The sequence below is a fragment of the Girardinichthys multiradiatus genome, chromosome 3 (assembly GCF_021462225.1).
Source record: "Girardinichthys multiradiatus isolate DD_20200921_A chromosome 3, DD_fGirMul_XY1, whole genome shotgun sequence".
Lineage (NCBI taxonomy): Eukaryota > Metazoa > Chordata > Actinopteri > Cyprinodontiformes > Goodeidae > Girardinichthys > Girardinichthys multiradiatus.
The window spans coordinates 28,814,929-28,828,345 of NC_061796.1; the positions used below are offsets into that span (position 1 = coordinate 28,814,929).

Here is a 13,417-nt window from a genome sequence, read left to right on the forward strand (position 1 = left end):
CGTTTGTGTTGAAATCATTTCAAATCTTTGAAACTGTGTTATCTTTGACAATTTTCTTAGATTAAACCAAAATTGTTGAAAGAATTTTTCTGTGTGGCTGCTAAAAACATGTTTTTTTGGTATGTGTCGACAACGCACTGGTTTGTTCTTTGAGTTTAGGATGCTTCTGAAGCCTGAAGGGTCCAGAGGTTAGAGTTTAATACATTAGCAAATTTTAAGAAACAATTCCTCTAAAATTCTTGGGTAGAGGGAGAAAAAGTAGAATTAAACATCCTAAAAGCAAAAACAAAAAGAGCAAAAATAAACCTGCTGCTGACCTAACCCTTAAATTCTGATCATGGCCACTTTAAAATATTAGAAGATTTTCGGGCTTCTTAGCAACAAAATGGAAAGAAACAAAGGATGACTTTGACTGAAAGACACGCTGTACTTTGCAAATGCCTCGTTAAGCATTTATTAAGAACCGTAAAAAATAAACAATATACTTTCAACTGCCAAACAAAATGGAAATAAAACGACTACTACTAATCTACAGCTGCGGGGGTGGAAAGGCTGCTAGATGAACAGATCGAAGGGACCAGGCATGAAAAACGGACATGAGAGAGATGAGTGGAGAAGATGGACAGAGAATGTGAAGAAGGAGGGGACAGACAAGTTATTCTGGTTGCAGACAGCTGAGAGAAAGCCTAAAATAACATGGAGCCATTTAATGTGCACACATTCTGCAGCTAAACTCACAAACCATAAAACCCTGGCTGCCATTAAACTCTTTTCCTTAATAGTTTTTTCTGCACAGGGCAGCCAGAGAGCTGACGTCAAAGTGGTTTTTCGTGTTTTTCTCCAAGGAAAGTGTCGTTTTCCTATTATTTTAAACAAAAGAGACACAATGTAAAAAGTGGTGTAGTAATAAATACAAAAAACTAATTAGTTTAGATGAGGAGGGAGCAAGGCTACAGAAAAAGAGAGGACAGACGTCAAAACTGACCTGATACAGGAAGAGCTCATGGATTGGTTTACACACCTACAAATATAGTCTCATATCTCGCCTGCTGCGGCTGCACAACTCTTGATAGCACACACATGCACAACAAATGCATGAACTGCAATTTAGCAACTTGATGCTCTGCACAATTTCAGGTCTAAAAATGAAACTGGTCAGGTCAGATAGCACACATGGAAAATAAAAACAGAAGCTCAGATTTTAAATGCGACGTACTAAAAACAATTACCAAATTATTATGCAATGGAGCTAACAGGTTAACAGGAATAAATCTTCAGATTGGTGTTTCCTAACCCACAGAGAAGGGTGAGTTGTGAAGACGAGAGTGGAGCTGGAAGATCAAAAAAGTGAGAAGTGGTCTTGCTCATTGTCGTTCGTAGACTCTGGTGCAAACCACGTCATCTGCTCTCATGGTCTGAAACAACAAAGAAAGGACGCTGTTAATACTAACCACATGCAGCACAGGGGGGTGACATGCAGCATAGGTCTCATGGGTCGGGACTCGAACCCAGGACAGCTGCGTCGAGTACTTGGCCTCCCTATTTAAAAAATATAAAAATCTGGAAAGACTAACTGTTAACTGAAACTGGATCATCATAACGAGTCAGCACCACAATGACCCAAAACACATATTTGCTAGTTGTGTTTATATCCAAACATACAATTCTGCCCAATCTAGTAATAATAACTGAAAATAATATCTTCTGTCACTCAGCCTTTATGTACATCATCTGTAGCTGTCAGCTGATTAAAAATATCTAGCCAGTCCAGATAGCAACAAGGTCATGTCTTTGTAGTCACCACTTTTTATCAGGGTGCATGCAAGTGACCATTTTCCACCACAACAATCACTACAGTGAACTACTAGTGCAACATATTATTAGGTTTAACTGTTAAACTTTTACTTAAGTTTACTTTTTTAGCGTTTTCTGAAAATATTTAAGAGAAAACGAGTTGGATGAATTGCCCTCAGTTCCCATCCATTGAATGTAACTCTGTTTCCTGTCAGTGACTGCACCATATGACTCACCACACAGGGTGGCACAGTCTTGGGGGAAGCATGATTCATTAAAGTAAAATAGTCATATCAATTGTGCCCAAAATAAGTTTTCTTATTGCATTGCATTGCTTATTGCATGATCAGTCGATGGAGAGAGAGGATCCCCTGTGGTTCTTACGGCTGTATATTATGGGTGTTAAATTATGCTTAGGTTGGGATCTGGTTTGAAGCTTCCAGTTAGGTGCTAAATTAAATGTCTACTTTGTTTTTTCTTAAAGAATCTGGGCCGCATTTGATTATCTGTAGTTCAGTATCTGAAATACTCCGACTAGATTTTTGAGTTGCTCAGCAATTCTTTGAAATACTGTTTGGCATTAATGAAATCTTTATTCCTTTTGTGAAAATGCAAAAAAGAGCCGAGAAGGTTTGGAGGGGTGGACTCGCCTTTAGCGCCAGTCAACCAAGAACCGCCAGAGCAGCTAATCTATCTTCATAATGACTTAATAAACCATTGCTTGATGGACACTGGGACCTTGAGAGACCCAGTAACACAAAAAAGGAAATTTCCCCAACAATGTTTTCTTTTGTTTTGATTCCAAAGTATTACATGGACAGCTTTCAGCCTTTTCTTTGCTGAAAGACTCAAAGTAGTTTACATCAAAGCGAAAAGTCTGATTTAAGTTATGAATCATTAAAATCCAAGTCAAGTTGATTTGTGATGTTTTTCTGACTCGTTCAAGACTGTTTGTCCTTAAAACATAAATTTCAAGATCCATTATTGGACCTTATGATTGTTCAACAGCAACTTAAGCTTCTCTTTTTGACTGAAAGCTTTATTACTGTGAGCTTGAAAACTGCTCCTATTCTGCTCCTATTTTATGTAATTTGAGGCTTAATTAGCAGAAAAGTTAGGATCGTGAGAAACATGTTTAAAAGTGATCTGCACAGCATTAATACACTGTTATTAGTCCACATCTCAGGTAGGAGAGTCTGTTAATAGAACAACATGGACAGCTATTAGCTGTAGACTCCATAAACCTGGCCTTTAGGGAGCAGTGGCAAGAGCAAGGCAATTTTTAAAAGATGGTCCAGCTTAAAGTTTGTCACAGGCCATGAAGGGTTCACAGCAATATTGTGGAGGAAGATCATCTGACCAGAAGAAAAAGAAATTCACCTTTTTGACCTACATGGAAAATATGACCATTTTCACCAAAAAACATGGTGGTGGCAGCATTATGTTGTGGGGATAGCTTTCTTCAGCAGGGGCAGAGAAGCTGATCAGAGTTAATGTGAAGATGGATGTAGCTAAAACACAGGGCAATCCTGGAAGACAACCTGTTTACTCAGAGCTACACCAGAATGGTTTTCATTCAAAGTACATTGATGTGTTAGAGTGGGCCAGTCAAAATCCAGACCTAACTTCAACTGAACTTAAAAACTGATGTTCACAGATGCTCTTCGTCCAGTCGGACTGAACTTGAGCTTTTTTTGCAAAGAAGAGGCATCAAAAGTCTCAGCCTCTAGATGTGTAAAGCTAGTAGAGACATACCCCAAAATAATTAGCTGTAATTGCAGAGAAATGGGGTTCTACAAAATAATAATTTAGGAATACAAATGCACAAAACAAAACGTTTGAAAACTATGTATCACTTTCCATAAAATCCCAATAAAATACAGAGACATTTGGGGTTGTAGCATGACAGTATGTAAAAAAGTTGAAGTTAATCTACCAGGATCAGCTTGCTGTCACTGGTGATCTCTCGGGTCCAGGACGTCTTGGGCCCTTCTCCTTTCTGCAGAGTCTGCTCACAACTGATTTTGCTGTCTGTCTCCCAACGTGGAAAACTCTAAATGTATAAACAAAAATAATAAAGGAAAGAAGAATATCACATATGATTCTCAAGTTCTATGATTGGTTGGATGCCTAAATAAATGCACAGACTGATTTACTGTCATTCACAAAGAAAGGAACCAATGAGGGAGTGTCTGATGTAGGAGCAGGAAAAATAATCCGCTGCAGGCCGATAACTTGGAAGTGATAAGCTGTGATGCAGTGAAGTCCTGGCTGGTTGAATGTGTTTGCTTTGGAGACAGCCACATAGAGGCCGTGCAGGGGGAATGGGGAGAGTACCGGGGAGAATTAGGGAGGGACAGAGGGCAAGAAAGGCCAAGTGGGGAGGATGGAGTGGAAAGATGATGGGATGTTAAAAGGTGAAGCAAAGAGTATCTTAATAGTCCCTTCGAGAACAAGGGAGGAGTGAAGCTGTGCTATGTGCTATTAGTTTTATTATGATAAAAAGCCAAATTAAACAGATATACTATGTGGACTGTTTTATCTCTATACACCCATTTGTGCTTTTGAGTTGCGTGTTCGGGAAAACCAACATCATTTAGGAATACATTTTCTTATGTCTGTGTGTTGCGTACTGTGCACGGGCGCCCGTCCACTGTTGACTCGTTGAACTCCTGCCCAACAGTAAAGGTGATGTGAGTGGTGCGGACTGTGGTGGACGTTTTGATGGACAGCGTCTCTCCATCCTGCGTGATCTCTACCAGCGGCTTCGAGGCGGCTTTCACTGCAATCTTGCGCAGCATCACATTCACCCCTGAAATACGACAGCCCAAAAGAAAAAGTCTGAGAACAGTTTCACATAATGTGCAATGCACAAGCAAGCATCACTCGTTACTGTCATTTTAGAAACTTCTCTCTGATATGTTAATATTCCAACATGATATCTTGCAGACATTTATAGTGCCTTGCCAAAGTATTCATACACCTTCAACTTTTTCACATTTTTTCATATTACAACTGCAAACTTCAATGTATACAACTGAGATTTTATGTGATAGATCAACACAAAGTGATGCGTTGATGTCCTGCTTAAACCTCCACCCATTTTTCAAGTGTTTTACAGCCTCTAACAAGACTTCCTGCAGGATTGCCACGTGTTTAGCTCCACCAATCTTCCTATCAACTGTGACCAGCTTCCCTGTCCGTACTACAGAAAAGCATCCTTGAATCATAATGCAGCCATGACTATGTTTTACTGTGGTGTTGGGTTGATGTGCTGTGCTAGTTTTTGTGACCAAACACTGTATTTGTCATGCAGGCATAAAAGGCCAGTTTTGTCTCACCTCACTAGAGCACCTGCTTTCACATGTCTGCTATGACCCCTATGTGGGTCTTTCCACATTTGTGGAGAGCATACTAATAGCAGTCCTGTCAACAGACTCTCCCACCTGAGCTGGGGATCTCTGCAATTCCTCCAGAGTTACCATGGACCTGTTGGCTGCTTCTCTTATTGATGCAGACACTGTCCTGTCTGTCTGTGTAGGTGGACGGACATGTCTCAGTAGGTTTCCAATTGTGCCATGCTCCTTCCATTTTCAGATGATGGATTGGAATGTTGTTGGAATATTGTTTTATAATCTACCTACTTTTTAAACATCTCCACACCTCTCTCCCTAACCTGTCTGCTGTAATACTTGGTCTTCGTGATGCTGTTTATTCACTAATGTTCTCTAACAAACCTCTAACGGCCTTCAGAGAACAGCTGGGTTTAAACTGGGATTAAATCACACACACACACACACGCATTCTTGTTTTGCTATATGTAGTGAGGACCATCTGTTGACTCCCATTGACTTCTATTGAATTTCAGTCATTTTCAACCCTTTCTATGCCCTAACCCTGACAATAACCCTAAACCTAACTATTACCAGTGGATGCCTAACCATAACCTTAACCTAAACTCAATTCACACCTTGGTCCTAAACCTAACTGTTAGCAAAATAGGTCGTGAGGACCAGCAAAATGTCCTCACTTTGGTACAAACGGTCCTCAATTTGATGGGGAAATCGGGAAAATGGTTCTCACTGTGATGCCAAGACAGGAACACACACACACACACACACACACACACAGGTGGACTGTACTTACTAATGAGATAACTTCTGAAGGCCTGAGTTGTACTGGATTTTATGTAGGGGTAACTGGATAAAAGGAGCCTCCAACAAACGCACACCACACTTCTCAGATATTTGGTCTAACTCATAAAATCCCAATAAAATATTGTGAAGTTTGTGTTTGTAATGTAACAAAATGTGAATGAAGGCACTGCATAGAGATTCTGTTTTATTCTCAGGGTGAAAACAAGCACACTTGCTTCACATAGATCTTTCTCACTATGATTCTGGGGAAACAATGATGTCATGAAACAAGGCAAGTCTGCATATCTGCAGTCCCCGTGGACTTCATCATCTCTGAACACATGCAAACACGCACCCACAGACAAAATACATCCAGGGTTTATGTGACTTGCACTCTCTGCAGTCTACATTATTTTGTTCTTTCCTCTTTCCAGTAACCACAGAGGGAGAAGACAAAACCTCATTAATAGATGTCACCAGTTGAATTTGTTTAGTGACTTATCGATCACAAGATTGCATATCTGAACAGGTTGAAATCTTGTTTTTTGTTACATCTAGGTACTAAATGTTAATCGATGCAGAATGTGTTGAATGAACATGAATATTTTCAGAGCAAAATATGAAAGAAAGGAGAAAGAATCAGATGATAAAGTGTGGGAGACAAGAGGGAATGGGGAGCAGACTGCTGTGGAAGAAGAAGGTAAGTAGGTGGGAGAGGGGGGTAGGGTTGTGGGTGGAGGTGAGGGGTTCAGACAGCCGGGGGCAGAGAGTCTGTGTGTTGTGTGTGAAGATCTCTGTCCAAGTACGAGGGGAAGTGTGTATACTCCTCCGAGTTGAATTTCACACCTCTCACCTCACACAGATTCCCACCTGTCACCAAGTGTAAATATATACGCAGAGAAATGTGGAGTCACTGAGCATGCATCTGTGTGTCCAGACTCCACACTGTATGCAGTGTAAATTTGTTGCGAAGCGCAGTGGCCGCATTATCAGTGTCCAGGTGGGGAGATAAATTCAATGCAGATTGTATCTTGTGAACGTGTGTTTTTAGGTAATTATGCAGGGAATGCATATTTAAGTGGTATACGTTTTAAACACATCGACAATATGTGCAGTTTTAGAAACTCACACAGCAGATTTTACTTGAATAAAGGTGGTAAATGCAATATTCCACAATAGTGAAGTAAAGTCGAACAAATTGATCATGTTTTAGATTATTTATTGTTATTATTATTATTATTATTATTATTATTGTTGTTATTATTATATTTGGATACATTACTGCACACAGCTACATAAAATTATATTATCTCTTAATACTTTGTTTTATAGCAGTGTTTAGTAATCAGTCTGGTAATTTTTTCATTGCTCTCCTTTCTCTGCATTAAAAAATAAATAATCTTTTGTTTTGTTTAAGCTTCACTATGTACAGCTATAAAGACGTTTATCCACAAGCTTCCTTAATGGATATGATTTTGAGACTTTGTACTGTTATTTATTTAATCATCTTTATTTGCAATAAAAGAAAAAAAAAAGACCAAAAACCCATCGAAACTTTGTTGGTTTGCAAGCAAAGTTCAAGTCCTGAAGTGTGAACCATTTGGTGACAACAGAAGGAAGGCTCAGATGCTTCTGCAAAATCCGACAAGTTAAAGATTACCTTCAACCCTGCCTGTCTGCAGACATGGGACCAAAAGGCAGACCTGACCGCAGAACACACACAGACACAGACAGACTGTCAGTCAGGGTCAGAGATCAAAGTGCAGAGGAAGCATTTGGGGCAAAGAGATGTTTAGAAGGAGTGAGTCGAGGTGGAGAGGATGGATAGATGGAGAGAAGAGGGTAGTTGGTGCTGACGGGCTTCGTCCGGCTGTAAGGTGTCCCCAAAGAAACCAGGGGCCACATTACAGAGAGCTAATTTAATCATGTGGGAAAGTTTGTGGAGTCTAACTTGCATTCTTGCTGTAGAAGAGTGCAACAGTTTTTTGTTTTTTCTTGTTATTGTTATTTGGATACTTCACAGTCTTATAAAGGGTCTTAAATAAAGTTTCTCCAGGTGTTCTGAAAGTTTTTCTCCCATTTTCTGCCCGGTCCTAGAACCTAGCAGTGACACACAGACATTTTCTTCCCTCAGGCTGTATCTCTGATGAAGACACTGAACACCTCACAGCCAGAGTAGATAGCAGCTCTGCTGTGAAACAAAACATTTGCACATTTGCATCACAGCCTGCCTTTTGTAATACATGTAAAAACAAATATTTTATCTAAAGTTTATATATTTATAGATAATATAGGGTTACAGATAATAGCTCACTGTTAATCACCAAGTTGGTGCTAAAAGAATATTTTATTTTTCACAATTTGTTATCTGCAGTCAGTTTTACACTTAAAGGTTGCTGGTAACAAAGTACATGATGATCCAGTTTAATTTAGATCTTTGCTAAGTTTTCCGTAACACTGCTTTATTTCTGAAGTTTAGAAAAAATTAGAGTTAAGTGGTTCAACAAACAACTTCTGAAAAGGTTAAGGTACTAGATTGCAAACGAGTGAAAACAAAGCCAGTGTCCAAAGAGGAACTTTAAAGGTTCTTCAGAAATGTTGAAGAACTGCCAATCAGGACAACGGCATAAAGGTTTGGCGTCTAGGAAGTAAAATGTAATTAAAGAAGGAATGACTCAAGACTTTTGCACAGTATTTGCACACAAAAACCCTGACCCCTGATTATTGCGCACCATGCAACCTAATCATATCGCCATCCTGCCCTTTGTTAGAGCCCCCTTCCTCCTCCCCGCAAACACACACAAAGAGTGATGGAGACCAACAGGCGGGGTCATTGGAGCAAACCATGCTCGCTAATTGCTTCAACAGGAATTCTCCGTCACAACGAGTGTTAGCTCAAAACAGTAGTGGCCTTTGACAGGTATTTCAGTGACTTCCATGTGCTGTGGATTAAAGCAAGTGTGTCTGAGAGAGCGCTGGATAAAGAACAGCCTTGTTTGCTGCAACCATGTCTCTCTCTGCCTTGATGACGTGAGTTCCAGGTGTGCAATGGAAAGTCATCTAATGAAAAATTATTACAAAATGACAGGCGGCTCTCGGGTCCCCATGAGCAGAGCCTGCCACGGGCTGAAGCGAGTGGATGGAGGGATGCAACAAACCAGAAAAAGCAGAGCTTAATCTCAGTGTAAGGAAGGACTGCTCCGAGGTAGAGACCAACTTTGCGACGGCCTAGAACTTAAATTCACACAGGACACGTTGACAAATGCAACAGCTCTATTCATACTAAGAAAAAGCTTCATAATTTAAAAGTTACTGTAGCAGAGTCATGACTTAAAGCTAATTACATAACTTCAGTTGCTTGTATCTGAGGCTAAAAAGCATTACAGACCAGTAAAAGTAACATTTTCTATGTAGTTGCTTGTGCTTTCAATATTAAACGTGTCCACTCCTTTATGTATATGTTTTTTGTTATATTGTTTGACATTTTGTTTGTCGTTATTGCGACTATCATTATTGTTTCCTTGTTTTTTACACGTTATTCTCCATATCTCACACTTTATCATCTTTGCCTCTTTAGCTGTTGTAGCATGTTGCTGATGTGGTCTAAGGTGCCATTAATTTAACAAAGTAATTTAGGCAGCAGGGAAAATAACTGATTCAAACTTTTTTGCAGAGCAAATGTTCCCCAACACTGCAGGGGTACCAGACCCACCATTCTGTTTGCCTAAGCTGCCCAGATATGACATGTTTAAAACAAACAAGAAAACTTGCTCCCTTCACCTGACCACCATTCATAACTGGATTTGCCAAAGAGCATACCTATTTAGGACCACTGAGCAACAGTCCAGCCCCTTGCCTGTTTTGTCCAGGTAAGAAGCTCCTGACATTGTCTCTGATTTAGGAATGACTCAGCCCAAGGAACGTAACAGTTGTAGCGCATGACCTTGGTAAGTGTAGCTCTTGAAGTTCTTACTCTGCCAGCAGTCAACCCCTTGGGAATCTCCTCCAAACACTTGAATGCGGTTTGCTTTATAATCCTCCTAAGACTGCACATGTCCATGTTACTTGTGCATCTTTTTCTACCGCATTTTTTCTGTCCACTCAACTTTCCATTAAAATGCTTGGATACAGCTCTCTGTGAACGGCCAGCTATTTCACCACGGTTGTGGAGGGTGTCAGCGACTATCTGCTGGATATGTCTCAACTCAGGGATTTTCTTCATGACTGTGTAGGCCATAGTGTTTCTTTCTTTAAAATCCATTTTTTTGTGTGTGTTTTTAAGAAATATTTACATTTTTATGAGAAGCCGAATTTGGGTTTTTTATTAGGCATAAGATGTAATCATTAAAATGATCAGAAATAAACACTAGAGATGCATCACTCTGTTTAATGAATCTTTATAAAATATATTTCACTTTTTTAATTGAATCCCTAAAATAAATTAACATTTTTATGATATTCTCATTTACTGAGATGCACCCGTATGAGTAAGCCAAATAAATAGCTTATTCAGCTGTGTTACTCACTTGAACATACTTTATAGGGAAACGTCACAGAACTTACAGCAGGCAGCTTTGTTAGTGCATTTTTTTATTGATTGGTGCAATGTGTAGCAAGTAAATTGCACAAAATTTGCACCAAAATAACAGGGGTGATGTGTAAAACCAGTTGTGCTAAATACAGAATGCAAAAATAGATAAATAGATAACTAAAAAAGATCAGGCATTATTGATGTAAAATGAAGAGGTGCTGTGGGCTTAACTGCAGGTTAAGGGCCTCATACAGCTTTGTGCCGGCCCTGGTAGCAGGTGTTTGTTCCTGTCCCTGACCTACCCTTCATGTAGTGATGCCACTGTCTGCCCTACTGTATTGTGTCGTAACGGTCCTCCTCAGTAATCACAGACGCTCAGATAATCGGAGGTTGTGACACGGACAGATGTGCCGCCGTTTGTCTCCATTGTGCGTGCAAGGGGAGGCCAAAAGGAGAGATGGGGGAGAGAGAAGAAAGGGTGGGGGCCCAAGCTTTGAGTTTCTGGTTCTGCCCCCCCCCCCTCCCACACACACACACACACCCTGAAGAACAGGCTGATCTCTAGTAATGCAAGGACGCGCAGGACAAGATCTGTGTTTCAGAACAAGATCTTTTCGACTAAGGGAAGTTAAAGTCTCTGTAATGAAAACCAAAATCAAATTTCAAGCATCACTCTCATCACTTACCCAATGCTTTAAGGAGCTCTTCAAAGTTCTCCGAGCTTTTCATTTCCCAGGTGCCAGAGAAATCAGGGATGTTGTGCTCCATCTTCGGCTGCAGGTAGTCAAAAATTAAATCAAATAAGCTGACTGGTCCAATTTTTTTCTGTGCGTAAAATAAATGCTTGTCTGAGCTGAAACCTGCTGGATGCTTTAATTTAGCTCAGTCTGACCGGTTGCTTCTGACAGCTCTTATCTCTATCTGTGTGATGCTCGGTTTAAGCCGCTGCGTTTAAAATGAATGGCACAAAAGGCTAAGACACTTGCGTGGGGATGCGCACGCCCCTTCTGTTTTTTTTTTTTTTTTATTGTGGGCACGCCCCGGAGTCCAACTGAGTGATAGGAAAAAGGGTCCACGGAGTTTCTGACCCCGCCTCAGCAGGCAACATGTGTATTTCATGGTTAAGGCATGCAGCCAAGCCAGCATTCAAAGACCCTCAGTATCAACCTGACAGGCAGCCCCAACAGCCAAGCGCGCTCAGAGGTCTCTTTTTTGCAACTTGCCATGCAGCTTGTATACATTGCTTCCTTGCAGTTTCAAAAGAGGGAGGATGTAACCAAGCCAGTCTGTTGACATAACATGTTGTCTTGGCAGGGCGGTGCGAAGGAAGAACTAGTCAACTGGCAGACTGGATGGCAGTGGCAGAGTGTGTGGTGTGCATGTGCGTGGTTTGAGCAGAAAGAATTGTCAAGTTCAACCCCCAGTCTCCTGTCCGCCACTGCTCTGTGCCATAAAAATAAAAGTACTGGTAATAGGATACAGCTCCTGGCCGCGACCTTTTGCGATATATCCATTTAACTGCGGGTGCGTTAGATGCAAATAAAACCCTCCTTTGGGAAGCACAAAGGAGCAGAGGGCGTGCTGGGATTAGTATAAAATGGTGGGGTTGGCGCACGTTGAAGCTTTTTGCCCCCCGCTGCTCTGGCGGAAGAAAGGGGCGAGAGCGGGAGATCTAGTAGACGGGGTAGGGTCAGGAGGCGGGGGGCCCGCAGGGTAGGAGGCATCCTTGTAAAGAGCACGCACACAATCACGCACGCGATGATGATGGATGGAAATTGGACAAAGCCGACGTTAACTATTGACTCCTGATGGATGATCCTATCCGCTACACTGCACGGGAAATTAACCGGCGACTCCAGCAAAGGAGAGGTGGGTTAATAATGAAGGTTTAGGTCCCTGCTCGAGTTATGTGCATGCTCCAACCCAGTAATATACAAACCCAGTGCCCAGACCTGTAACAGAGACACGATGACTAACAAATGTATAACAATAGCGTCTGGAAACGTGATATGCGCTTTAACGCACGGAGCTGCGTCCAAATTCAGCGAACTGCATCTCACACTGCGGTTCTGTTTGATGCGAACAAAGCTTGTTCACATTGACCCCCCCTCCCAAACATGAAACTAAAGCATAACCAGATCCAAAAACCTAACTTGACAAAACATGAAATAGAAGACAAAAACTAAAGCATTACCGGGAAAATAATAAACAGAAGCATGATTCAAAACCTTAACTGTGAGAAACATAAGAGGAAAATTCCGCAACCAAAAACCAAACAACCCCAAATCCTAACACTTTTAGCTGCTTCCTTTAATCTTCTTCATAGATGTCAATATTGGGATTTTATGTGATAAACTAACAAAAGTAGTGCATAACTGTGACGTGGGGTGTTGCAACTACAGCTGCAAGTCTTTTGGAGTACACTACAGATGGCAAATTTGGAAGCAAGAACAATTTTTTCCAAAGAAACTTTCATTAGTAAACTTTGGACCAACTTAACTTGATTTTTATATTAAGAGTCACATATCAGATTGTATTTGTACGTTAATTATCAAGTATTTGGACCTCTGAATTTGCTTTCTTTAAAGTATCCTCCCCTGGCATTAACAACAGCGTGGCATATATGCACTTATTACTTTTGCACTGATGCTTGCAATGTTTCTCAAACATACAACTAAGCCCTTGTTTCCTTTTGTTAACATTTCTTCAGCAATGGTGCATGCACTGTACATGGACATGCACAAAGCTTTGTTCTGTAGTGCACGTCTGCACCAATATTGCACATCTAGAGACCAGAATTTCTCTCTTATTTTTGTAAAACATCTCAAGAACATTCAGTTCGGATGGGTTTCCTGCCTGGGTCTCGCTGTATGTAGCTGCATCTTTCTTCCCCATCAACTGACCAGCTTGCCTGCCTCTGTTGAATAAAAGGATCCCCTCAGTATGATGCTGCCCT

At 40.9% G+C, this 13,417-nt stretch overlaps 1 protein-coding gene across 1 annotated transcript; it reads right to left on the bottom strand.

Moving 5' to 3' along the window:
• Nucleotides 1–427: 427 nt before the first annotated feature.
• Nucleotides 428–11,421, bottom strand: crabp2a (cellular retinoic acid binding protein 2, a). Its single transcript, XM_047358219.1, has 4 exons — nt 11,148–11,421; nt 4,428–4,606; nt 3,731–3,847; nt 428–1,415 (listed from the first exon to the last, which is right to left on the bottom strand). Exons 1-4 carry the CDS (start codon nt 11,227–11,229, stop codon nt 1,365–1,367), a joined length of 429 nt encoding a protein of 142 aa, XP_047214175.1. The 5' UTR covers nt 11,230–11,421; the 3' UTR covers nt 428–1,364.
• Nucleotides 11,422–13,417: the final 1,996 nt, after the last annotated feature.

What these genes read in the sequence shown, in the direction of transcription:
- crabp2a (XM_047358219.1), bottom strand. Translation starts at nt 11,229, where the DNA reads ATGGAGCACAACATCCCTGATTTCTCTGGCACCTGGGAAATGAAAAGC. An exon ending in AGAGCTCCTTAAAGCATTGG is followed by an intron (nt 4,607 to 11,147) that starts GTAAGTGATGAG and finishes GTCGTATTTCAG; the next exon opens with GGGTGAATGTGATGCTGCGC. An exon ending in GTGACAGCAAGCTGATCCTG is followed by an intron (nt 1,416 to 3,730) that starts GTAGATTAACTT and finishes TTGTTGTTTCAG; the next exon opens with ACCATGAGAGCAGATGACGT.